This window comes from Camelina sativa, chromosome 18 (assembly GCF_030686135.1).
Source record: "Camelina sativa cultivar CO46 ecotype springtype chromosome 18, ASM3068613v1".
NCBI classification, from domain to species: domain Eukaryota; kingdom Viridiplantae; phylum Streptophyta; class Magnoliopsida; order Brassicales; family Brassicaceae; genus Camelina; species Camelina sativa.
The window spans coordinates 20,200,175-20,225,483 of record NC_141897.1 but is presented as its reverse complement, the minus strand read 5'-3'; the positions used below and the strand labels follow the sequence as shown (position 1 = coordinate 20,225,483).

The following is a 25,309-nucleotide window of genomic DNA, read 5'->3' as shown; positions in this document are numbered from 1 at the left end:
ATATACAACATAGTGAAGCGCACACCACAACATAAACAGTAGCTCTCTCACATAGACGACGGACGATTCAGAATCTTCACATCGTCGCCTCTGCTTTGGCGGCCCATCGCCGGAGATTCCGAAGCCACATAATAGGAAGGGCAAGGCAGCGGTGGTTGATGACGCCGGAGAGACCAGCCACTCGTAGTTCGTTCCTTGGAAGTTTCTGTGCGAGTTTTTCTCTGTCTCTCCCTCCTCCTTCCTCTTAGAAGGTATGATCGTATTCGTATTTCTCTCTCTCTCTCTCTCTCTCTCTCTCTCTCTCTCTCTCCCCCTTGAAACCCTAGATTCGTTGCCCTGCGATTTGATTGATTTTTTTTTTGTCCCCAACTTACATTAATTAGGGTTTGCGTTTCTGTTTTTGTTTTTGTGTGTTTCTCAGGCGAAGCCACGGGGAAGATCATCTTCTCTCCTCCTCCATTGATACTGATGTTGTAATGTTAAGCCTCCTGAATTTTCTATTTTATTGCTCCAAATCATCATTACATAGAACCCTCTTATTTATGTAGAGGGTTTGACTCTGACTGATTTGACTTTACATGGACTAAACCAGGATTACAAACTGGTTATCATAAACCAACACTTACCCAATTAATGTTATTACTCTAATCGTTTGCGTTCTGTTTTCTTTTCTCAGGCGAAGCTTTGTAATGGGAACATCCTTCGGTAACACAATGTAATTTCTGTTTTTCCCTCTCTTATATTTATGATCTATCTATCTATGCGTAGTTTGTTCATATTTTTGCTATTGATTGATCTTATTCTTTTCTCATGGCAGCTACGATTTTGGCTCCATTGCAGGACGTTGACTCTACTGCTCCCCCTTGTAAGTGTTTTCTACTACTCTCCACTCTTTTTTTGTTGTTGTTTCCCCATCTGCGTTGTTTAACTGTTGTGGTCTTACAATTGTTTTTGGGTGCAGGACGTTGCTACTTTAGGGACTGTAAGTCCTCATGTATTGTGCTTTCATTGCTGTTGTGAAATTATAGAAGGAGACTAAGGAGTTAAGCCTGCTTTCTCAAATTGTTGACCTCCTTGACCAGCCTGAAGGTGGTGCTAATTCTCTAAATATTACCAGGCGTGATACTAAACATTCATCCTTTGTCTCTTTGGTCTATGATACTTTATATGTTGCTTTACAGTTTACGTTTTTTTGTTTGTTTATTCTCAGGCGAAGCTTTGTAATGGGAAGGTCGTTCATATTAAAAGGCTGCAGGAAACATGGATTATATGTCACAGTAGTCTTCCTGATTTGCTTAGACAAATTAGTAGATCCTTCGATAATATGTAAGTTCTGTTTTTCCATCTATCTGTCTATGCGTAATGTTCATATTTTGCTATTGATGATCTTATTCTTTTCTCATGGCAGCTACGATTTGGTTCCGTTGCATCTATGCCTTGCATGACAGCAGTGGAGACACAGAACAGTGTTTCTGATGGAACGGAGCCTTCTAAAGGGACTTACAACTGATTAAAATACTGCTCCCCCATGTCAGTGTTTTCTACAACTCTCCACTCTTTCCATGTTTATATATTTTTTTTTGTTTCCTCATCTTTGTTTGTTTATCTGTGGTCTTACAATTGTTTATGGGTGCAGGACGGAACCTTCTCAAAGGTCTTCTCTCAGCTGATTAAAATACTGCTACCCCATGTAAGTGTTTTTGTTGTTTGCCCCATCTGTGTTGTTTAACTGTGTTCTTATAAATGTTTTTGGGTGCAGGACGTTGCTGCTTTTGGGACTGTAAGTCCTTAACTATGGTGGTTACATTTCTGTTGTGAAAATAGAGAAGGATAATGAGGAGTTAAGCACCTTCTCAAAGTTTTGACCTCCTTGAACAGCACGAAGGCTGGTGTTGCTAAATCTCTGAACACTACCAGGTGATACTAAACATTAATTCATCCTTTCTCTCTTTAGTCTATAGTCTCGCTAACGGTGTGATACTTTGTATGTTACTGCACAGTTTGCGTTTTTATACTTTATATGTTGTGCAGGTCAGAGACATGGATTCAAGAATGAAGACTGATTAAGGTAAGTTAACTCTGTTCTTCTCTCTTTATTCTTTTTACTTGGATTTTTGAGATTTACCAAGTTATACTACTAACCCTGCTTCTGATGCTGTTTTCTCTTTGTCGTTTCAGCTGATTTGATGGTTGCTGCAGTAGCACTTGGGATAAAAACAAAACAGAGGTTTGTCACAGGTAATTTTTCACTTAATATATGAGATTTTCTTTTTTATAATGACTCTTAGTGTTGTTCTGATACTTTCTTCTCCTCTGCAGCTGTCCGTCACTACAAACTGTCTCTCCAAAACTTGAATGATGAAAAAAAAAAAAAAGAGAAACATACTTCTGGAGGTATAGATTTGTAGAGGTTTTGACTCTGATTGACTTTACATGAACTAAACCAGGATTACAAACTGGTTATCATAAACCAACACTTACCCAATTAATGTATTACCCTAATCGTTTGCGTTTTGTTTTCTTTTCTCAGGCGAAGCTTTGTAATGGGAAGTTGGGAACATCCTTCGGTAATACAATGTAAGTTCTGTTTTTCCCTCTCTTATATTTATGATCTATGCGTAATTTGTTCATATTTTTGCTATTGATTGATCTTATTCTTTTCTCATGGCAGCTACGATTTTCCCTCTATTGCATCTGTGCCTTGCAAGACAGCAGAGCAGAGACAGAACTGTGTTTCTTCAGGCCTCTCGTTTAGGTAAAAAGAAGCGTGATGGAACGGAGTTTTGACCTCTAAGTGTTTTCTACATATTTTTTTGTTGTTGTTTCTGTTTAACTCTGTTCTTACAATTGTTTAGGGTCTAGAAGTCTTCATGCATTGTGCTTACATTTCAGTTGTGAAAATAGAGAAGGAGAATGAGGAGTTAAGCCCGCCTTCTTAAATTGTTGACCTCCTTGACCAACCTGAAGGTGGTGCTAATTCTCTTAAACATTACCAGGTAGTCGGAGGAATTCTTGGAAGAAATGATATGATTATGATCTTTAGTGCCTTCACGTACAAGGATCTACAGAAGTTTGCCATTCTCTGAGGATTATGCCATAAGGTAATTTATGAACGTTCTAACCAGAAAAATTTGATTGAGTTATAAACTTGTTGCTATTTACTATATTGATTGGAATTGTGGCTTAATATTTTATTTTTCAGGTGGGTATTGAGTTGATTCCAAGGGACTTTGACATGGATTCTCCAGCACCGTTCCGTAAATCAGTTGTCGTCAGTCTGGTCCCAGTGCAAGAGGTAATTGAAAGTGTTCTATCGAAATCGCGATTCTTTCTAATATCTTACTCAGCCATTGCTATTGATCAGACTTTTTATTCTAAATCTCTGCAGCAAGCAACATGTTCATCTGCTGGAAGGCAACTTCTGGAGTCATCTAAAACAGCTTTACACAAAGGAATGCTTTAAGGTCCTATGGAACAAAGGTAATATTGTTGATCATACTACTTTTTGTTTCTTTGCACATCTTAATATTGTCAATGAGAAGGAAGTTGTAACAGGCTACAATATATCAGCAAAAGGCTTTAGATACCAATGAGAAGAAAGTTGGACTTGATCATTCAGATACGATGAAGAGTTATGGTGACCTTGCTGTCTTCTACTATAGGCTTCAGCATACGGAGCTGACTCTTACGTAAGTATTGATTTTAACAGAACTGCAAGGTTTGTGGTTGATGGTTTAAATGTTTGATGCCTCTTTCTACCATCTATAAACATGGGTGTTTTTTTTTTTTGTTAGGTACGCTAAGCGTGCGTTGTATCTCTTACATCTCACATGCGGTCATCCAAACACTGCTGCAACATACATCAATGTAGCCATGATGGAGGAAGGTCTCGGAAATGTACATGTTGCCTCGAGGTTTTTTCACAATGCTTTCAATTGTAATCAAAGGTGCTTGGTCATGATCACATCCAGGTTCTTTTCACATTGCTAATACGTTGGTGCTATGTTAAATTTCAGACTGCTTAGGGACATACTGCTAATGGATCTTATTCTTGTCTCTTTAGTCTATTGTCTCGCTTACGGTGTGATACTTTATATGTTGCTTTACAGTTCGCGTACGTTTTTTGTTTGTTTATTCTCAGGCGAAGCTTTGTAATGGGAAGGTCGTTTACATTGAAGGCTGCAGGAAAAAAGGATTATAATGTCACAGTCTTGCTGATTTGCTTAGACAAATTAGTAGATCCTTCGATAATATGTAAGTTTTCTTTTTCCCTGTCTTATATGCTTGATCTATGTGTAATGTTCATTTTGATATTGATGATCTTATTCTTTTATCATGGCAGCTACGATTTGGTTCCATGGTCCAACCAATTTGCCTTAATTGCATCTATGCCTTGCAAGACAGCAGTGGAGAGACACAACAGTGTTTCTGATGGAACAGTGCCTTCTCAAGGGACTTACAACTGATGAAAATACTGCTCCCCCATGTCAGTGTTTTCTACAACTCTCCACTCTTTCCATGTTTATATTTTTTTTGTTTCCTCATCTTTGTTGTTTAACTGTGGTCTTACAATTGTTCATGGGTGCAGGACGTTGCTACTTTAGGGACTATAAGTCAAAAAGTATTCTGATTACATTGCTGCTGTGAAAATAGAGAAGGAGACTGAGGCATTAATCCCACCAGGTGATAGTAAACATTCATCTTTTGTTTCTTTAGTTTATTGTCTCGCTTACGGTGTAATACTATATATCTTTTCTTTACAGTTTGAAATTACTTCTCCATAAATCCTCTTCTAAGAAGAACAAGAAAAGTCCTCAGCAAACAGGATAATGAGCTTAAATCTTCATGGGAATATGTACGTTAAATGGTGGAAGAAAGTATAGTGAGTATAATTCTACAACAACTCCATCCTTGCAATCTGATGCCGAGAAGAACGCTCAAGAAAACGTACTCAACTTGAAGAATTTGTTGTCTGTTGCAGCCTTCACTAGTAGTCAGATACTGCACTCCATCACAAGGTATGTACATTACATCTCCAGCTTTTTCTCTAAGTTTGTTTACTGACTGTGTGCTAACAAAGAATACTTATTTCACAGTCTTTGCAAGAACTTGTACACTTGGGACAAAATTATAATACTGAAGTTGCTATTCCGAAACTGGTAACTGAGTATAAATTTTTTTGTTGTGTTTTGTATTGGTTATAATAAGATATTAACAACTCATAAAAAAATTTCAATCACTGAATATAGGTTGCAGATTCTGGTTTGTTGGAGCTCTTCCCAGTCGATGGCCAGACTCTAACTGCTTTTATGCACACAAGAGGTCTTCGGATGCGTTCCTTAGGATACGTTGTAAGTTGGCTTTCTTAACCTCATGGTTCTTAGAATCTATTCAAGATGATATTTTTTTTTCTTAATAATCAATTTCTTTTTATGGTTACAACAGGTGGAGCTTTCAGATAAGTTGTCACATGTACAATCACTGTGTGTTCATGAGATGATAGTAAGAGCCATTAAACATATCTTCCAGTCGGTGATTTCTGCCTTTGCTACTGACACTGACAATATAGCTCTAAATGTAGCTGCTGCATTGAACATGATGCTTGGGATTCCTGAAATACTCACCACCACATAACACTTGGAATGTACATCCTCTGATCTTCCGGTGGTTGGAGAAATTCTTGAACAAACGATATGATTATGATCTTAATGCCTTCAGTTACAACGATCTACGAAAGTTTGCCATTCTCTGTGGATTATGCCACAAGGTAATTTATGAATGTTCTAACCAAAAAATTAGATTGAGTTATAAACTTGTGGCTATATACTATTTTGATTGAAATTGAGTTGATTCCAAGGGACTCCTTGACATGGATTCTCCAGCACCGTTACGGAAAACAGATGTGGTCTTTCTGGTCCCAGTGCACAAGGTAATACACAAGATAAAGAATCTTTGAAAATTTCTATCAAAATCTGGATTCTTTCTAATATGTTTCTCGGCCATATTATTTTCTCAGGCAAAGCTTTGCAATGGTAAGGTCGTTACGTATTGAAGGATGCTGGAAAAGGATTTTATAGTATCGGGACACAAAGCATTATATGGTCACAGTCTTGTTGATTTGTTTAAGACATATTAGTAGAGCCTTCGATAATGTAAGTTCTTTTTTCGGCTTTCTTATGTATGATCTATCTATCTGTCTATGTGTAATGTTCATATTTTGCTATTGATGATCTTTTCTTTTCTCATGGCAGCTACGATTTGGATCCATGGTCCAGCGAATTTGACAAGACAGCAGAGGAGAGACAGAACAGTGTTTCTTTAAGCCACTGGTTTGGATAAAAAGTAGCTGATGAAACGGAACCTTCTCAAGGGACTTACAGCTGATGAACATATTGCTACCCCATGTCAATGTTTTCTACAATTCTCCACTCCTTCCATGTATATATATTTTATTAATTGTTTCCTCACCTTTGTTGTTTAACTGTGGTCTTACAATTGTTTATGGGTGCAGGACGTTGCTACTTTTGGGACTATAAGTCTTTAAGTATTCTTGTTACATTGCTGTTGTGAAAATAGAGAAGGAGACTGAGTAGTTAAGCCTGCCTTCTCATATTGTTGACCTCTTTGAAAGCCTGAAGATGGTGCTAATTCTCCAAACATTAGCAGGTGATACTAAACATTCATCCTTTGTCTCTTTGGTTGTTTATAAGTTTTCATGTTGTTTAAATGTGTTAATTAAGTGTACTCCTTGGCCAGATCCAAACCTTGCTTCTCCTTTTTTTTTTTTTCAATTTTAGATCGGAAGATGACTGAGATTTTACTTTCACTTAGGCTTCTTGTTTTAATTCACAAGGCAAATCCTCTTGTTGCTCTGTAAGTGATCTCAAAATCATCTGTTTTCCAAAATTAGGAATTGTGTTGGACTGTAACAATCTCTCAATTCAAGTAATTTCATCTTTTATATGTGCAGCTTCGGTTCCTAGAACCTGATCAATGAGATCTTACAAGGTAGAGACCATGTGCAAATTTCGTTTGAGGTCAACTGCTTTTAATCAAGCCTCGGGAAAATAACAAGTTAATCAGTATCGGATGCAGAGCTCAAACAACAAAACCTCAGATGCCAGGCTCTATATCATTCGTTATGAGTTGGTATTGTAGTTAAGTGATATATATAAGGGTATTCTAATTCTTTTTCTTCTTGTTCAATCAACCGTACTCTCAGGGATGCGTAGGTCTGAGCAGACAGAATCCAAGGAGAAACGTTCCCTACCCAAACACCACAGCAGTTTTCTCAAGGAGATAAGTCGACTGACCGTAAGAAGCAGCAAAATGCTAGAAAGATAGTTAATCCGCTGAGGAATCCATTTGCACTCAAGTCAATGTCAATGGCAGTCATCAGAGAACATAAAGAAAGAAATCCATGTTAGCTTTGTATCGTGCTTGATTTTCAGGCTCGGACTGAGAAGAAAAGACTAAAAGCTCTAGGCTCTGATACTAACCTTTGAAATTACACATGTAGATGAATTTTTGCCGATTCAAATAGTGTGTGATTTGCAACTCTTGTTGGGACATATGCCCGGGGATATTCCATTTTCATTGAGCCTTATGACAAGAGAAAGCTTCATATCCCTGATCTTCTAGATCCTCTGCAGGTAAAAATATGAGTCATATAAGACTTTACTGAGCTTAATTGAGAATATTAACACTTTACAGACATGCACGTCTGTTTATATCATGTGTGTGTATTTGATCCGTATCCATCAAGATGAATTAGTCCAATCCGTAGGAGAAGCTTGAAAGGGAGATTTGAAAAGAGGAAACCTAAGTATAGCCTGCTTAATTATTATTTTGAACAAAGTCGTAAAATTAGTAGTTTCCTTTTGACTATTTTCCCTTATCTTTGTACAATTGAACTGTCCATTTATTAAGAAACGAAAAAAAAAGAATTGCTAAAATCATAACATGAATCAATTACAAGAAGAATAAGAAACACCTAAAACAGAGACATTGTTCATCCTCATCGCATCAATTCTATGAATACAAAGCCATTCCACAAGCTATGCAACAGCATTGACGGTAACAAGTTCCTTGATCGTGCGAATATCAAACCCAAAACCACTCCAAGGAACACCAATGGCAACATCCTCTGCACATTGAAATGCGCCAGAGCAAACGCAACTGAACTCACAAGAATCGCACACCAAACTGGCATGTACCTAGTCAGAGACGGTAACAAAAACCCTCTGAACACTATCTCTTCCCAAACCGGTGCACAAATCGATACCACAACCGCATACAGTGCCATTGCCACAGGGTCTCTAGCCATTATCGACTGCTCGACACTTGACAGTGAGACCGGACTTGAGGTCGGTGGGAGTGGCAAAAGGTTGAGGTTTAATTGGGATAGACGGTTTACGAAAGGGAACATGAAACAGCCTATGATAACATCTAGTTGCCAGTTTCCTTTGAGGCTAAAGCGGAACCAATCGCTTGCAAGAGGACGGAACATGGAGAGACAACGGTGGAGGATAGCAATCCCGGCAAGACCTTCTGTTACATCAGTTACCAGACTGAACAAAGCTTGGCCTCTAAATGTTAGGGATTCTTTGTGGAAACCTGATATATGAGCCATGAATGGGATCATCCATGAACCAATGAACCAGAAAGCAGCTACCCACAGAAGCATTACCTGCAAAAGTTATGTTGGGGTCACAACAAATGATCACATGTTAAAATTGAAGGCTTCGGAATGTAACTCAATTCTCATTATCGTTTGTTTTGCTTCTTCTTTATGAACCAAGGCATCTATTAGCTTGAAGTTCTCTCGTTTCAACAGCCTAATAACCTATATCTAACTAATAAAGGCTAAAGAGGTAAGACATGTAGTCCATAGTATCTACGTCAAGGATCTTTGCCCACAATTAAATGCCTCTATTTTCCAAAACTACATCTTACGCAGACTCAATATTCGTAACACTCCACTATTCATATACTGATATACAGATAAACCAGTAGACGTTCTAGATAGGTTTCATTAATGTCCCTGTGTGACATTAAGAAGTAGGTACCTGCACAATGGTCTCGACAGTCCATGGTACCTTCCAACGAGTCCCAATGGCTTTCAAAACTGCATCTGCAGCCTGAAACCCAACGAAACAAAGTGCATCAGATAGACCCAATATAATGTTATGAACACAAGATCGATAAGCCTTCCCGTCACATTTTAGTAAAAAGAGATGTTTCATAATAATACTATCAATTTGTATTCCACAAATTGGCACATTTCCAGATCAAAAGAATCGTCAAATTCTCTTTCATTAAAAAACCAGTAGATGATGGATAATACAGTACATAACAGTTAATTCCAAAAGATGAGATTTCTGCAGTCTAGACCCTAATATCATAATTGATTTGTCATACTAAAACAGAGACTAAAGAAAAGGTGGTTCTTCTTCAAAAAATACAATTATCCAGTGACTTCAAGAGATCCTTTTACCTTTTGAAGAGTTGCCTTCAAATCTGTTTTATCTGTACATGGAGAATCTTGATCTGGCTTAACTATTTCCTCAGGCACGAATTGCTCCGGATTCTCAGGAGCAGAATCCTCATTTCTAAAGCAAAAAAACTTCCATTTCTGCACCAAAAATAGCACCAAAAAGTTTCAATACATTGAAGATAAAACTCTTCATCTGCATCAACACAAAATATAAAGCAGCTCTTCTCATTTACCAATTGGACATATCTAACTTAAAACACCTAATCCATGAAAAAAAACCCAATTCCACAATTTCATGAACAACCCTTTCTGTACTAGTTGTCAAATTCAAAGTTTCAAACTTGATTTGGAGAAACAGAGAAAAGAAACAAGAAGACGTACGTGCTTCGCGGGCTTATTAGAAGGTGAAGAAGCAGCAGTTAAAGGGGAAATCTGGGTAATAGCAGGAGAGAAGACAGTTCGACTAGGAACCCTAAACTTTGAACGCGAAATAGATAGCGCTGGGCGATGGCAAAAGAGGAGAGACGAAGAAGAGCAAGGAGAGGTCAACATGGGAATCTCCTCAGTGTTCCGTGGAATGAGAGATGAGAAAAACCCACAGAATATGCCAACACTAAGGAACCCTAATGTGAGATTCTTCTTCTCAGTTTCATCAGAGAAATTGAACAAACAAAAAAAAAAACCCTAATTATCTGAAAATTGGATTTGGGGGTTTCGTGACCAGAGAGAGAGAGAGAGAGAGAGAGTGACCAAAAAAGTTGTTGAATTTTCAACGACAATGTAATTAACAATCCTTCTAAACCGAATTAAACCGATGATTAAACCGGAATAGATCAATTATGCAACTTCTTTTTTTAAATAAAATTTATGGTATTTTTATAACTTATGGATGATTACAATAGAGAGAAAAAGTGTCTCAGCAACAACTAGATTCAGAGTTAAACATGCCTGATACAATAAAAAAAGTAGAAGATTTTACAAAGCGAGAAAGAGTAAAGAAGAGGATAAGTTAGGCCGAGAGCCCTCAGAACCAGTACGCTAGCATGCCCCGTAGCTTCAGATTTGTCTCTCGTGCTAAGCAGGTGTTTCGGATACGTCTATCAAGATGCTGGAAAAGGCCTTCGACTGGGGTGCGTTGTCCGGGGAAGATTCGCGCGTTTTGCTCATGCCAAAGTGTGTAGATCACTCCCTGAGCTACCAGTAACTTCAGTGTTGCCAAGTTTCCTTCGGAGGAGGCTTGCAACCATAGTAAGAAACCGTCCCAAGAGCTAAAACCAAAGAAGTGTAGTTTCATTCTTGAGGTGCACCATCTCCACAAGTCGTAGCCATAAGAACAGCGTACGAATAGGTGATCTCTTGTTTCAGTATAAATTTCACAAAGAATACATGTGTCATCTTCCAAGAGACCCCAGTTCCTCAAGCGAGACAAAATTGGCATTCTATCAAAGCAAGCAAGCCACATTATGAAGGAGTATTTGGGGATGGAACCAGGGAACCAAACCTGCTTGAGTATTTGGGGATGGAACCTCGGAGCCAAATTATGCAACTTCTTTGTCTACAAAAACGCAATGTTGACCAAAACACTAAAAAAAGAAGACTAAAACGGGGAGATCATAAAACACTATCAGACTGGTATGCGACTTTGGTTTGCATGCAAGTCGTCGTCATCATAGTCTAGGGAACATAGACAGCCACAGCAAAGGGCCATGAACCCAATGGTAGAGGGTAATCCGACACAGAGAGCGAGTTTGGGAGAGATACAATAGAGGAGAAAGACGATGACAACAATCCCAAAGCCATGACTCACGCATTCAACAAAGAAGAAACCTAATTCTCCATCTTCTGGGGGTGCCGCGGGTCCGGCAATAGCGCAATTGACGTATAAGGATGCCAAAAAACTGCCATAGATATTTTGGTCGTCGTTCAAGGGGATCTTGTTTAGCCTTATGTATATGAACGCTGCAAGAGCCGCCGACACGATGAGTATGTGCATGATGATGACGTGAAGTATTCGCGTCATGGACCTGCCATACCACAAAAAATAAAATAAAAAAATAAAAGAAGATAACATATGCAATCACGCCACTAATAATTAGTTGGAAATCAAATAGCCATATAGGAATTAGGAACCACAACGAAAGATAAAGAACAATCACCGATCCACTCACCATGTACATTTAGGTTTAGCCATCGTTTTGGTCTTCTTTATTATGATGAATATTATAGAACCTCTGTAATAAGTATTATAATCACACACTTCGTTTAGTCTCAATCCTTGTAATATATATAGAGTACATCACGTTCAACATCCTATTCCAACTCGAAATAGGATTTTATATATCATATATGTTACGTTATATTTATTTTTATTATATATATATAAAATAAAAATAAAAATAAAAATAAAAATAAAAATAAAAACCTACAGAGGTCATAGTAGAAACTTCATCAAAAGACATAGCCTGGACTTTAAACTGCCTCGTATATATGATTCCGTGGTGAAAAATCTATTACCATGACATGAGTTAGAAGAGAAATTAGTCAAACGGTCAAATTAAAATCTCTGTCTCCTGTCTCTTTCCTCCTCATATATCGCCATGTCTTCCTCTCATCCATTTCTTGACTCCCAAGAAACACTACAATCTCTCTCCCCCAAAAAGAAAGAACAAAAAAAAACAAACCCTAATTCTCTCTCTCTCGCAATTTGTCTAATGTCTCCTTGATCCATCACGGTCTCCAGAATAAGTCTCTACAACATTGTTCTCGGAATATTTCAGGGATGGGAAGGAGAGATTCATGTTTTCAAGAAACAACATATGTTTCCTTCTTCGTTCTTCTTTCCTTAATCTTTCATCAAAATGTAATATGTCAAGACGATAGAAGCTTGGATAATCCCGCGGCTAATCGTCTCTATAACCAATTCGTCTTCGACAAAATATCGAACCTCACCGAAGTTTTTGAGGATGATATTAAACGAGAACTCGGTTTCTGCATTACCAATGTGTTAGTTTCTAAACATGTCTCGTTTTCATGACCAATGTGTTAGTTTCTGATGAAACTTTTTTTTTGTGTGTGTTGTAGAAAAGAAGATTATAACGAAGCCTTTAATTTCTCTAAAAAGCCAGATTTCTTAAATGCCTGTGGTAAATCCACAAAAGGTATATATATTTATACATCCCCTGTTTCATTGATATATATAAGAAGAATTAAAGTAAGGTTTGTACATTTTGTTGATGTTTTTGGTTTGAGAATAGGTGACATGATGCAAAGGATATGTACGGCTGCAGAAGTGAGGATATACTTTAATGGATTATTAGGAGGTCCAAAGAGAGCTACGAATTACTTGAAACCGAACAAGAACTGCAATCTATCTTCATGGATGTCTGGATGTGAACCTGGATGGGCTTGTCGTACTGCTAAAGATGTGAAAGTTGACCTTAAAGACGATAAGAATGTTCCTGTAAGAACTCAGCAATGTGCGCCTTGCTGCGCAGGTTTCTTTTGCCCTCGTGGCATTACCTGCATGATCCGTAAGTCATCAACAATTCAAAACGATTGATCAGAATTCACTTTTTGATCCATTTCTAATGTTTTTTCTCACAATGATATGAAGCTTGTCCATTGGGAGCTTATTGTCCAGAGGCTGAGCTGAACAAAACAACAGGATTATGCGACCCGTAAGTCTTGCTTTTTGATCAATTTTCAAAGTTCGTCTTGAACATATGGTAAGATTAGCTGCAGGCTTGTTGTTTTTGCAGATATCATTACCAGCTTCCTTCTGGACAGCCAAATCATACTTGTGGTGGAGCTGACATTTGGGCTGATATTGGTAGTAGCAGTGAAGTTTTCTGTTCAGCTGGATCGTTTTGTCCTTCCACTATCGACAAGCTTCCTTGTAGCAAAGGGTAACTAACTAAGAATGATTTTCATAACTTTCGTCAAAGGTTCATCTTTCTCTAATCTCATGATCAGCTAAGCTCATCTATTATTTGCTACAGACATTACTGCAGGACAGGTTCTACTGCAGAACTAAGTGAGTGATCTCTTTTTTCCAAACAACTATCAAGAATCAAACTATCAGAGATAAAGAAAGAGAACTTACAGTCTCTTTTCTCTGATGAATGTGCAGATTGTTTTAAGCTGGCAACATGCAATCCAAGATCAACAAATCAAAATATCACAGCATATGGAATCATGCTTTTTGTGAGTCATTGATCTCTCTCCTTAAACTATTTGCTTCACGTATCTCTTGGTTTAGTTTCCAATTATTTGAGTCTTTGGCTTGTTTCTATGTAGGCTGGGTTAGGTTTCTTGCTCATAATCTTATACAACTGTTCTGATCAAGTGCTTGCAACGAGAGAAAGAAGACAAGCGAAATCCAGGGAAAAAGCAGTACAAAGTGTGCGAGATTCACAGTCACGGGAGAAATGGAAATCTGCCAAAGATATAGCAAAGAAGCATGCGACCGAGCTGCAGCAATCGTTTTCCCGAACATTTTCCAGGAGAAAATCTATGAAACAGCCAGATTTGATGAGAGGTTTAAGCCAAGCAAAACCTGGATCAGATGCTGCCTTACCACCAATGTCAGGAAGTAGCTCAGACACAAAAAAGGGAAAGAAAAAGGATAAGAACAAACTAACTGAGATGTTACATGACATTGAACAAAACCCTGAAGATCCTGGAGGGTTTAATCTTGAGATTGGTGATAAAAACATTAAAAAACATGCTCCAAAAGGCAAGGCCTTGCATACTCAGAGCCAGATGTTCAGATACGCTTACGGCCAGATTGAGAAGGAAAAAGCAATGCAGGAGCAGAACAAGAACTTGACTTTCTCTGGAGTCATCTCCATGGCTAATGATATCGACATACGAAAGAGACCTACGATTGAAGTTGCTTTTAAAGACCTTACGATTACTCTAAAAGGGAAAAACAAACATCTCATGAGATGTGTTACTGGTAAACTATCACCTGGACGTGTTTCTGCTGTGATGGGTCCTTCTGGTGCCGGTAAAACCACTTTCCTAACAGCTTTGACAGGAAAAGCACCAGGTTGCACCATGAGTGGAATGATTCTCGTAAACGGCAAGGTTGAATCAATTCAATCCTACAAGAAAATCATAGGTTTTGTGCCTCAGGATGACATTGTCCATGGAAACTTGACAGTGGAGGAGAATCTCTGGTTCAGTGCAAGATGCAGGTATGTCACATTTTGCTTAATGAAATTTAAGTTTTCAAAATCTTATTCAACTGTATGCATAAACCATTGGTTACTACATAAACAGGCTGCCTGCAGATCTCCCAAAGCCGGAAAAGGTTTTAGTTGTAGAAAGAGTCATTGAGTCACTTGGTCTGCAACATGTTCGAGACTCTCTTGTTGGGACTGTGGAAAAGAGAGGAATCTCTGGAGGTCAGAGAAAAAGAGTCAATGTGGGTCTTGAAATGGTGATGGAACCATCACTCTTAATATTAGACGAACCAACTTCAGGCCTTGACAGTTCATCTTCTCAGTTACTTCTCAGAGCTTTACGTCGTGAAGCTCTTGAAGGAGTAAACATCTGTATGGTTGTCCACCAACCCAGGTTCAACATATATACTCTCCCACTAGCTAATACTAAACAGATGATTAGATCTTTATTCTCATTTGATCTTGTCTCTCTGCAGCTATACTCTTTTTCGGATGTTTGATGATCTAATACTTCTGGCAAAAGGTGGACTGATATGTTACCAAGGATCAGTGAAAAACGTTGAAGAATACTTCTCGAGCCTCGGGATTGTTGTCCCTGAGCGTGTGAATCCACCTGATTACTACATTGATATATTAGAAGGCATATTAAAGCCAAGCACAAGCTCAGGGGTTACCTATAAACAGCTTCCGGTTAGATGGATGCTTCATAATGGGTATCAAGTTCCTATGGACATGCTTAAAAGCATTGAAGGGATGGCTTCATCAGCTTCCGCTGAAAACTCTGCTCACGGAGGAAGCGCTCATGGGAGTGTCGTAGGAGATGATGGAACATCTTTCGCTGGAGAGTTCTGGCAAGATGTCAAGGCAAATGTTGAAATCAAGAAAGATACCTTGCAGAATAACTTCAGTAGTTCAGGTGATTTATCTGCAAGAGAAGTTCCTGGTGTGTATCAGCAATACAGATACTTCTTAGGAAGGTAGATCCCCTCAAATACTAGCGGTATCAATCACTTCACAGAGAATCCTTTCTTAAACTCAATGTGTTTTCTTTGCAGGTTAGGTAAACAAAGACTGCGAGAAGCAAGGACACTAGCTGTAGATTACCTAATACTTTTACTTGCTGGTATCTGCCTAGGAACACTTGCTAAAGTGAGCGATGAAACGTTTGGTGCCATGGGATATACATATACAGTCATTGCTGTTTGTAAGTAGAAACCTTTCAAGCTTCTCTGACGACAAATTTGCCTCTTTCTTCTTCAATAACCTTTTCTACTTTTTCAGCTCTATTGTGTAAGATTACTGCATTAAGATCTTTCTCTCTGGATAAACTACATTATTGGAGAGAAAGCCGAGCCGGAATGAGCAGCCTCGCTTACTTCCTAGCGAAAGACACAGTTGATCACTTCAACACCATAGTTAAACCGCTTGTTTATCTATCCATGTTCTACTTCTTCAACAATCCAAGATCAACAGTTACAGACAATTATGTTGTCCTAATCTGTCTTGTATACTGTGTGACTGGCATAGCTTATGCCCTGGCCATACTTTTCGAACCTGGTCCAGCTCAACTAGTAAGCGTTTAATCGATCATTGAGCAAAATTCTGATGACAAAAACCAAAGACTTAAACTAGATCTTTTTTTTCGTTGTGCAGTGGTCAGTGTTACTTCCAGTGGTTCTGACTTTAATTGCCACCAGTACAAACGACAACAAAATCGTAGATTCAATCTCAGAGTTGTGCTACACGAGATGGGCTCTTGAAGCTTTTGTGGTATCAAACGCTCAAAGGTTACAAACCTGATTTCTCCCTATTAGGAAACTCCATTGCAACCATGCATCTCTGCACTCTTTAGACCATCTTGTTAATGTCTGCACTCTTCCATATATATTTCAGATATAAAGGAGTCTGGCTTATCACTCGGTGTGGGTCACTGATGGAGAATGGATACAACATCAAGCACTTCCCTCGTTGCCTCATCTTCCTGACATTAACAGGTATCTTGAGCCGCTGTGCAGCTTTCTTTTGTATGGTAACTTTCCAAAAGAAGTAGCTTTTAAGCTTCCAAAACCTCTTCCTTCTGTACCTGCAAATCTCGGGAAACTCGAAAATACCAATTTCTTCCCTATACGCGTCAAATACACTCACAAAGGTTTTACAAGGAAGAACACATCATTTGCAGAAGATAATAGCCCGCCACACTGTTCATAGGTCCATCATCAGAGTTTAAGATTCCTACCTGTAATTCTTCATGTTGTATATCTTTCATTTGCTTTAGATATAACATAGATTATCACCTGTCTCCTATCGATTCCATTTTATGCACCAAGTACAAATGTAGAAGTATATAGAAGAAACAATGAGAAAAGCTCCAAGAACTTCCATTAATTTCCTGGCTTAAGGTTGATAATAATGTTAATTTGCTTTCCTCTCATCAGCTAGAACTTCATATCTTAAGGTAACAGAAGAATTTAACTTATTGTTACTCACTGAAAATGAAAGGTGAACATTGATTTTTCTTATCTCCAAACGTGATCACCCATGAACTTAAGTGCCGGAACCCCTCTTATCTCTGCGTCTAGCAATGGGGATTGGATCAATTTTAACCCAGAAAGTTCTGTATCATTCTGAATAAGTCCAAGCACACGCGTTTGTTCCTGAAATATCAACAACCATATCACATTGTAGATACGAGCAATGAATATGCCTATCAGAAATACTAAACTAATATTGTATTCAAGTCAAAAGTTTCAGTAGGTTTTGCTTGCATGGTCTTAGGTCGAGTTACCTTTCGTCTCATCGAGCAAAATTTGCAGTCGGATTCAGATTGTGGTAGAAGCTGATTAACAATAAGCCTGTGGACTGGCACGTTTTCTTTTCTTAAAGATGCATGTAACCTTGAAGACTCGTTTATTGCCATAACCTAAAGGGAAAGATAATAAAACAGTCATGAATATGTAAACAAATATAATTCAAGAACTCAAAAAGGTGACCCAACTTCTACTCAAAATAATACTTAGGCCGTCGAAAAAGAAATTAAGATCATTTTACAAGCTAAGTCTTAAACTAAAGATCTAGTAAAAGAATGGTGTTACCGTTGGGATGGTTACAATGACAAACTCGGTAGTGTTCACATCACGGAAAACATTTCGAACTTTCTCCATTCTCTCTTTCAATTGGTCTAACTCGTTAGACTGTTAAAACAATGATTGTTCAGAACTTGAGAAAAGGTGAAGGGGAAGTAACGGACTAACTGTTCACATGAAATAACTTATACTTACGGGTTCTTGTTGTTGTATCTCTTTTTTGCCAAACATAGACTTAAAAGCTGAAGCTGCTGCAGTGACCTTCTTCTTGAGCTATATAATCAAATAATCCATTTAGATAAAAATACGCTAAACATACCAATTGCGTAAGCAAACCACAACTGACGCTAAATTTCATCATCCTCAAACCTTTGTTATTTTGCTAATGGATGAATCATAGAAGTCTGGGAGGGAAAGAAGCCGCAGAGTATGTCCCTGCAAGAAATTATTTGGAATTAATCAGAGTTAACAAATGCAGCATACTCTAGGATTCAGTACAAAGTTAGGAAAAAAATTACTAACCGTAGGAGCAGTATCAAAAACTATACGTGTGAACCTACTGTATTCTGGTGACTCCATAAATTGAAGGACCTGCAATGAAAATCTTAATATTCTTAGTAATTAACATTAAAATTGTCGTCTCATTTCAGGGGAACTCTGGGGCTGAACAAACGTGCCTTGGAAATAGCTGCTATTTCGTCAATACCAGGTGAGGCAGCATTGAGCATATCTTCAAGATTTAAGTCCCCTAACTACCAAAAATGAACAACACATCTGAGACATTGATGAAGTTTTTTCAGTCATAATGGAGGCTTAGAAAATCAAGTATAGAGAGAAGGGAAATGAACCTCGCCGGCAAACATTCCAAGCCCCATGCTATCCATCATATTTTTAACGCTTTTACCGCCCGATTGACTTTTAATCTCTTCCTTCATTGTCTCAGGTGTAATCTGTCACACATCAAAACATGAGAATAAAACTCAGCAACCTATGTCAGGTATCCAGGAATGTGCAAGAGACGCGTAGTTTCTTAATCACCTCAAGAGCTAGAAGTGTTGAATCAACACCTTGAACCGGTTTTAGAACTCCTCCTGACAAGTCCTGGAGGCCAACACGAGATTAGCTGATGGTTGATGGCTGAAAACACACTTTCAAGCGTAAATATTGAGAGACAAATGAGAGAAGCTGATACCTGGGAAAAAGAATCACTCAAGGAGTGAGCAGGGTCAGTTGAAACCACAATGGTAGGATGACCGTGGCTAGCAAACTTAACCGCAAGAGAAGCAGCACAGCTCGTTTTCCCAACACCTCCTTTACCGCCTAGAAGATAATACTTTCTCTGATCCACAGATACCATCTCATCAAAATGGGAAGCTCCTTGAGCAAGAGTAGCTAATGATCTCTCTACACAAACAAGCGAGAAACCAAGTTATCAAATGACAGAAATTTTTAGATGCTGTCTTAATAACAGAATCCATTGCTTCCATGGATATAAATTACAGTTCGGCAAGCTACAGAGCATGAACATAGCTTACTCTTTCACTATGTCATCCAAACAGCAATATATTTACAGATTCAACAACATGATTCTCATTATCCACCAACAACTAATCTTTTCACCAATAAAAGAAAGCTCTCATCTCATCTAACAAGTAAGAATCAAAGTTCGAAACTCAAACCAAAATTGGATCTGAAACTTTAGTCAACTCTGCGCAAAACAATTTAGATAAACAAAAGGGTGGAGGAAGAGACGGTGATAGAAAATATCACAAAGTTTGAGTTTTTTCACGAGAAAGCAACAAGAGAGAGGGAAAGGATCAAAAGGGCAACCTCGAAAGAATGTTCCGGAGATACTTCCACCGAGAATTTGAGCATTAAGGGAATTGAAACCTGCGACCCGACGGATAGTGATTGAGCTAGTAGCTCGAGAAACACGGCTAAGAAGAAGCGAAGCTGTCATTGACGAATTCAGAAGAGAGCAAAAGCCAAGAAATTTGTCGGAGAGTGGAACGAAATTGAAATCACAATGTTTCAGACGGCGACGGCGACGGTGGAGGGGTTTGTGAAAGGGTTTTAGCCTTTAAGGAAATAAAACTGACTCATCATCTCATAGGTTGTGTTTTTTTTTTTTTTTTAGTAATAAAAATATTTCAAAATTTGAGTAATCAATTTTGTAAATTAAATTTATAAAATTTTCAGTTCAAATATGAAAATATGTTTGTGAATAATGTTTTCATATTTTTTTTAAGAAAATTATTTAAATATGAATAAATTTTCCTTCAAAATAATAAATATGAATAGTATTTTTCCTTCAAAAAAAAAAAAAAAAAACGTAAAATAAAGTACCATAACCTCATAATCCAACTTGTTATGTTCATGATGATTAGTGAACTAAACTCATAATCCAAATTGTACTTTAATGGTTAAAAACCATAATCTACCACCAACAACCTAATTATCTTTACGTTCCAACAAAGGTCCATAACAATAATTAATATGGCAAAAAAAAAAATTGTTTATATAAAAAAAAAAGTTCCAGATATTACTCTCTATCTGAATGACGGTTAAGAGCATCAGCTTTGAAAACTGCTTCTCGTCTTCCTTCACCAAACCCTCTCTCACGATCGCTCTCATCTTCATCTTGAAGCCTAAGCCAATATATCTCAAATGTCTCATTCTTCTTCTTCTTCTTCTTCTATTAACCTCCTACATTACCATTACCTTCCTCCTGATTTCAACCACTCTCTCCGGTTCTGTCTCACTGCTCCATCTTCATCTCGCTGGTCCAATCCCGACGATTATTTCAGCTCCAGCTTAGCCATGCCCACCACAACTCTCCCAGCTGGCTCTAACTCTCCCAGCTTCAATGTTCCTCATAGTGTTGTGAGATTAACATTCTTTTGAATTCCATATGCTAGCTTCGTTCTCATCATTCATATGTCAATATTGAATTGTTAGCATACAGCTTGAATTTATGAAACTTAAAGCTAGTGGTTAGCTCAAAGATATTGTGTTAATTTCGGATAATATGCACCTTAATTTAAAATCTCTTTTTCGTATATCTATGTGCCACTCGCTTTGTTCTTATCATACAAATGTAAAAATTAACTAATTGTTAGCACATATAGCTCCTTGTATACCTAGTGGTTAGGCCAATGTATTCGAGTTAATTAAGGTGACACCTCGGATTAAAAGAGATATAAACCGTCGACCTTTCTCATATATAAAATCAGTAGGTGTGTTTGTCTTATGAAAATGAATTAGCACACTAGCATTCTTACACATTAATCTGAGTTCCGCTTAATTGCGTTGTTGTATAAATTGTCCATTCTCTCATATTTGAAGAAGAATCTATGGTTTTGTTGCTTACTGATTTTTTTTTTTGGAAACTTTTTGATGTGAATAGAGGACGAAAAAGCTGAATAATAGCCAGCAAAAAAAGGAAGAAATAGAGAAAGAGGTATGGGAATCCACTAAAATTAGCTTACCTATCTCTGTTTGTTTCTAGGCAAACACCAAGGGATGTTGTTATAAATATATACGTGAATGAAAGTATTATAGGTGTACAATCAAGTTTGCGGTTCAAATTTATCTTTGGAATTGATTTCGTTTTAGAATTGCACTACATAAATTAGCTCTCATGCCTATGGTACTAATAATAATTGTTAGGTGTGGATGTTACGAGAGATGCTGGATCAAGAAGAAAAGACACGTGAGATATTGGAACAAGTCCAAAAACATCAACTTCCTTCTTCGTCCTCTTCCATTACTCTTCCTGCTTCTCTCCCTCCTAAGGTACGTATTATAATTAGTAACACATTACGTGTATTGTGTTTCCAAGTTTGGATAGAGTGTAAAAGCAGCAAAAGACTTTTTAATATGAGATGATAATAACATCATACACATATTTCTGGTAACGTTGCTTTTAAACCAAGTCTCAGGTCAACCAAAAATTTTACAATTATTAATATATAATTATATTTGTATAAATCAAACAAAATTGTTAGATCCCCCTTACCGGACAATAAAAGGCATAAATAATCATAAACAATTTAACAAAGATACAGTTGTTGTGAAATTAATTAAAGAAGTCATTTTATTGAGTTGTAAAATATTTAAATAAGTTACCTTATTTTAATGCAGATGAAAGAATTAATAACGGAACTATCGATAGTAGAAGGTGAAATTTCAAGACTAGAAGTTCAAATAAGCCATCTTCAGATAAATCTCAAGCAAGAACAAGACGAAACTTTGAAACAAGCCACAACAAGTTCATCAAGACGAGCATGGCAAACTAGTGAGAGTTACAATGATGATGACAACATAACCTCTTATCAAGCTCCAATGTTACCAAAACTATACCCTAAGCTCCCACCTCCAAGCCCTATGGTGCACAAAGCCATGATGAAGAATGAAAACAACAACAGCACCAAAGCTACTACAAGTCATCATCAAGAGAATGCTACATTTGGTACAAAGACACTGCATTTCATCAACAAAGCTATAAAAGGTGATTACGCGACCGAAAGCTTCCACAAGTCTAACGAGAAAGTTGGAATCGTTGAGAAGGAGAATCATCGGTCAGTCCAACATGAAAGTAAACTGCAAGAGAGTAGAAATATGAAGAAGATTAGGATGATGAAATCGCCTTCGCCTCTACGTGAACCTAGATATTCCTCTCCTAATAAGGTCTGATTTTCATATATATGTTTAATCACACATATGTTTGCTTTATTCAATTCAATTTTGATTTATATATACTTGTGATTTGTTGCAGCCTAATAAGGATCGTGTAGCACTTGATACATCATTAGACATGCCACCAAAATCTCTATCGAGCACAATCTTGATGGAAGACGGACAAAACATACAGAAGTGGCACCCAAACAAGCTCGCAGAGAACATTATGAAGTGTCTCAATTTCATCTACGTCCGCCTCCTTAGAACCACAAGAGTCATGGAGCTAGAGAAAACGGGACCTATCTCGAGATCAACTAATTTCTCATTGAGCTCAAGAAGCTTTAGGATCGACAATGCAACCTCAAGCTTGTCTAAATCCATGAATCTTGTGTCTTGCAAGGAATCAAGACAACAAGATCCTTATGGAATATTTGATATCGAAACATCCTTGGCTAGAGACATTGGTCCTTACAAGAATCTTGTTATCTTCACTTCAAGTTCTATGGATTCCAAGTGCATTTCAAGCTCTAGCTCCGTTTCTTTAATCCAAAAACTCAGGTAAGTTTTTCGATACATAAAATCTGACAAAAACAAATTAACCATCAGATAAATTACATTTGAATTAGTGAGCTATATTTTGTGTTGTGGCCACAATGCAGGGTATTGATGAACAATCTTGAGACAGTGGATCTAAGAGTGTTGAGCCAACAACAAAAGCTAGCGTTTTGGATCAACATGTTCAATGCTTGTGTTATGCATGTATATATATACTCTACTTCTTCAATATATTTTCATTGATTACAAACAATTTTATACTCAACGATCATGTTCATGGCTTCCGTGTATGACCAGGGGTATCTACAACATGGTGTTCCAAAAACAGCTGAGAAATTGCAATCTCTTGTTTACAATAAGGTATGTTTTTATCTCCCTTTTATAATAAACAGTAATAAATTAATTAACTCAAATTTAATATAGTTAAAGTATAAATTTATGAGATAGGCTACGATGAATGTTGGAGGCAAAAACATAAGTGCTCATACCATTGAGCATTGTATCCTTAGGAAGACTACAACTTCTACCATGACTCAGGTATATACATACCTATCATTTCAATATATAATGCTCTTCATGTTGTTATCCTGAGATCAACTTCGTAAAGTCAATATACATGCAAATATAACCGTAGGATCGACACGAAGAAATGATTATCCGTAAACTATATGGCGTAGAAGCAACGGATCCTAACATCACATTTGCACTCTCTTGCGGAACTCGATCTTCTCCTGCAGTAAGTTACATATTAATTCACTTTTAATTGGGCAATCAATCTATTACAATCCATTGAACAGTTTCTTTTCTTATATATTACGTAGTATTGTTCATATCCAATATTCCAAGCATTTTATAGAGATTGGTTTAGTATTAATTTACAATGCTAAGATTAGTAAGATTACATCATTTTTATTATAGATGATTTGTCTAAATATTATATGGTTACGTAGTATCTCATCTAAAAGTACATTTTGAAGGTGAGGATATACACTGGCGAAGGGGTGACAACGGAGCTAGAGAAATCGAAGCTGGAGTATCTGCAAGCCTCGGTGGTCGTTACAGCGGCTAAACGGATAGGCTTGCCGGAGCTTCTTGTGAAACACGCCACCGATTTCGTGGTGCCGAGAGTCGATGGCGGTGGAAGTAGTGGAGAGATGGGGCAGTTAGGATCTCTGGTGAAATGGGTTTGCAACCAATTACCAACGTCTGGATCATTGAGAAAGTCAATGGTGGAATGTTTTAAAAATAATAATACTAAAGCTTCTACGTCCTCTCCTGTCGTTGAGAAGATCCCTTATGACTTCGAGTTTCAGTATCTTTTAGCCATTTAGGGGTATACTATATATATACTATAGCTACTAACTTTTCATTCGTTTATTTGTGTTTTCAAAATAAAATATCGAAATTTGTATTTTGTTTTATATGTGAATGTTAAACTGACATGTAAATGTTTGATCATAATTAAGCATCTTACATATATCTAATGATCATCACGAGTAGTGTGATTGGTATATATCTTAATCAAACCTTCTAAGGCATTGAATAATATTTTCGAATACCTTCATTAATTTTACATTCTACACTTTTTTTTGCCTTCTATTAATAGAAACTTGTTTAGTGTGTGTGTTTTCTTTTTTACTTACAAAACACATAGTTCATAAATAAAAACCATCTTCTTATTTCTCAATTTCTTTACATTTTGTTCTTTTCATAATTATCTAGATTAGGATTTAGGAACTATTAAGATGTCAATTGGATTAAACAGATTTGTTCTCTTGTTATTCGTTCTCGTGATTTTTTTTATAATAATACTTTAAATTAAAAAAAAATGAACCACTCTATCCTTGAGTCTTGACAATGAACTTCATGTGGCGTTATCCAAAGTAATATATTAGGTTGCTTTGTTGACCAAATGTTTAACTTTGACTTCAAATTATGTCTCTATAACCAATTTAATAAAAACCATGTTTATACACAATGACTCTTTTTTAATAACATTTACACTGAAATATTTTTATTAATCAAGGAATGTGAAATACTAATAATCTTTGTTTGATCAACCGAACAACGAGTGATTAATGGCAGCACGTATCTTGTGTTGATAAAGAAAACTCTATCTGTAGTTAGGAAGCAAAAACAAAAAGGGTATGGTTAAGTTCAAACAAAACGGCGGCGATTTAAGGTCAGAGATATCAATGGAAGATTCAGCGCAAACCAATAAGAAACTTTCAGCTTTGACATGTTATCCAAATCCATTTAAAAAAAAAAAAAAAAAACTTCAAACCAAAATTAATTAACGTTTTTCATTT

The 25,309-nt window shown here is 37.2% G+C and overlaps 6 protein-coding genes across 55 annotated transcripts; 3 read left to right on the top strand and 3 right to left on the bottom strand.

The window, feature by feature from the left end:
- On the top strand, positions 1-7,628 carry LOC104762183 (uncharacterized). Of its 50 annotated transcripts, XM_087499335.1 has the most exons (36): positions 1-251; positions 422-473; positions 677-715; positions 818-865; positions 962-1,089; positions 1,211-1,326; positions 1,409-1,530; positions 1,637-1,690; positions 1,760-1,917; positions 2,001-2,068; positions 2,179-2,238; positions 2,320-2,394; positions 2,531-2,577; positions 2,672-2,755; positions 2,856-2,920; positions 2,997-3,101; positions 3,203-3,295; positions 3,389-3,480; positions 3,556-3,689; positions 3,795-3,947; positions 4,142-4,254; positions 4,343-4,486; positions 4,589-4,683; positions 4,764-4,882; positions 4,982-5,018; positions 5,097-5,159; positions 5,250-5,351; positions 5,446-5,502; positions 5,582-5,767; positions 5,858-5,929; positions 6,017-6,152; positions 6,252-6,438; positions 6,512-6,666; positions 6,832-6,873; positions 6,971-7,008; positions 7,223-7,628. In XM_087499335.1, exons 19-22 carry the CDS (start codon positions 3,625-3,627, stop codon positions 4,378-4,380), a joined length of 369 nt encoding a protein of 122 aa, XP_087355461.1. In that variant the 5' UTR covers positions 1-251; positions 422-473; positions 677-715; positions 818-865; positions 962-1,089; positions 1,211-1,326; positions 1,409-1,530; positions 1,637-1,690; positions 1,760-1,917; positions 2,001-2,068; positions 2,179-2,238; positions 2,320-2,394; positions 2,531-2,577; positions 2,672-2,755; positions 2,856-2,920; positions 2,997-3,101; positions 3,203-3,295; positions 3,389-3,480; positions 3,556-3,624; the 3' UTR covers positions 4,381-4,486; positions 4,589-4,683; positions 4,764-4,882; positions 4,982-5,018; positions 5,097-5,159; positions 5,250-5,351; positions 5,446-5,502; positions 5,582-5,767; positions 5,858-5,929; positions 6,017-6,152; positions 6,252-6,438; positions 6,512-6,666; positions 6,832-6,873; positions 6,971-7,008; positions 7,223-7,628. The 50 variants fall into 50 exon arrangements, with proteins under 50 accessions (XP_087355461.1, XP_087355467.1, XP_087355435.1 ...); XM_087499317.1 differs by having other exon boundaries at positions 5-251; positions 2,032-2,068; positions 3,795-3,971; ... (1 more) ...; positions 6,798-6,873; positions 6,971-7,628; XM_087499349.1 differs by having other exon boundaries at positions 5-251; positions 2,032-2,068; positions 2,856-3,101; positions 3,795-3,914; positions 6,252-6,410.
- Positions 7,629-7,899: 271 nt separating this feature from the next.
- LOC104762182 (uncharacterized) lies at positions 7,900-10,273 on the bottom strand. The gene is made up of 4 exons (XM_010485426.3): positions 9,878-10,273; positions 9,497-9,634; positions 9,069-9,140; positions 7,900-8,689 (listed from the first exon to the last, which is right to left on the bottom strand). The coding sequence occupies exons 1-4, from the start codon at positions 10,046-10,048 to the stop codon at positions 8,018-8,020; spliced, it is 1,053 nt and encodes a 350-aa protein (XP_010483728.2). The 5' UTR covers positions 10,049-10,273; the 3' UTR covers positions 7,900-8,017.
- Positions 10,274-10,520: 247 nt separating this feature from the next.
- Positions 10,521-10,958, bottom strand: LOC147923095 (uncharacterized). Its single transcript, XM_087497908.1, has one exon. The coding sequence runs from the start codon at positions 10,956-10,958 to the stop codon at positions 10,521-10,523; it is 438 nt and encodes a 145-aa protein (XP_087354034.1).
- Positions 10,959-12,035: 1,077 nt separating this feature from the next.
- Positions 12,036-17,113, top strand: LOC104762181 (ABC transporter G family member 28). The gene is made up of 14 exons (XM_087499300.1): positions 12,036-12,499; positions 12,578-12,654; positions 12,751-13,026; positions 13,110-13,173; positions 13,255-13,401; positions 13,495-13,529; positions 13,626-13,699; positions 13,793-14,694; positions 14,780-15,076; positions 15,159-15,659; positions 15,738-15,886; positions 15,964-16,253; positions 16,336-16,469; positions 16,576-17,113. The coding sequence occupies exons 1-14, from the start codon at positions 12,276-12,278 to the stop codon at positions 16,730-16,732; spliced, it is 3,327 nt and encodes a 1,108-aa protein (XP_087355426.1). The 5' UTR covers positions 12,036-12,275; the 3' UTR covers positions 16,733-17,113.
- On the bottom strand, positions 17,040-21,270 carry LOC104762180 (ATPase GET3C). The gene is made up of 12 exons (XM_010485424.2): positions 20,312-21,270; positions 19,596-19,843; positions 18,958-19,169; positions 18,804-18,866; positions 18,614-18,715; positions 18,443-18,517; positions 18,288-18,356; positions 18,135-18,200; positions 17,961-18,038; positions 17,775-17,873; positions 17,468-17,602; positions 17,040-17,336 (listed from the first exon to the last, which is right to left on the bottom strand). Exons 2-12 carry the CDS (start codon positions 19,723-19,725, stop codon positions 17,199-17,201), a joined length of 1,167 nt encoding a protein of 388 aa, XP_010483726.1. The 5' UTR covers positions 19,726-19,843; positions 20,312-21,270; the 3' UTR covers positions 17,040-17,198.
- Positions 20,433-24,477, top strand: LOC104762179 (uncharacterized). Its single transcript, XM_087499301.1, has 10 exons — positions 20,433-20,648; positions 21,172-21,225; positions 21,435-21,560; positions 21,909-22,454; positions 22,543-23,003; positions 23,105-23,204; positions 23,298-23,360; positions 23,448-23,537; positions 23,635-23,736; positions 23,978-24,477. Exons 1-10 carry the CDS (start codon positions 20,433-20,435, stop codon positions 24,329-24,331), a joined length of 2,112 nt encoding a protein of 703 aa, XP_087355427.1. The 3' UTR covers positions 24,332-24,477.
- Positions 24,478-25,309: the final 832 nt, after the last annotated feature.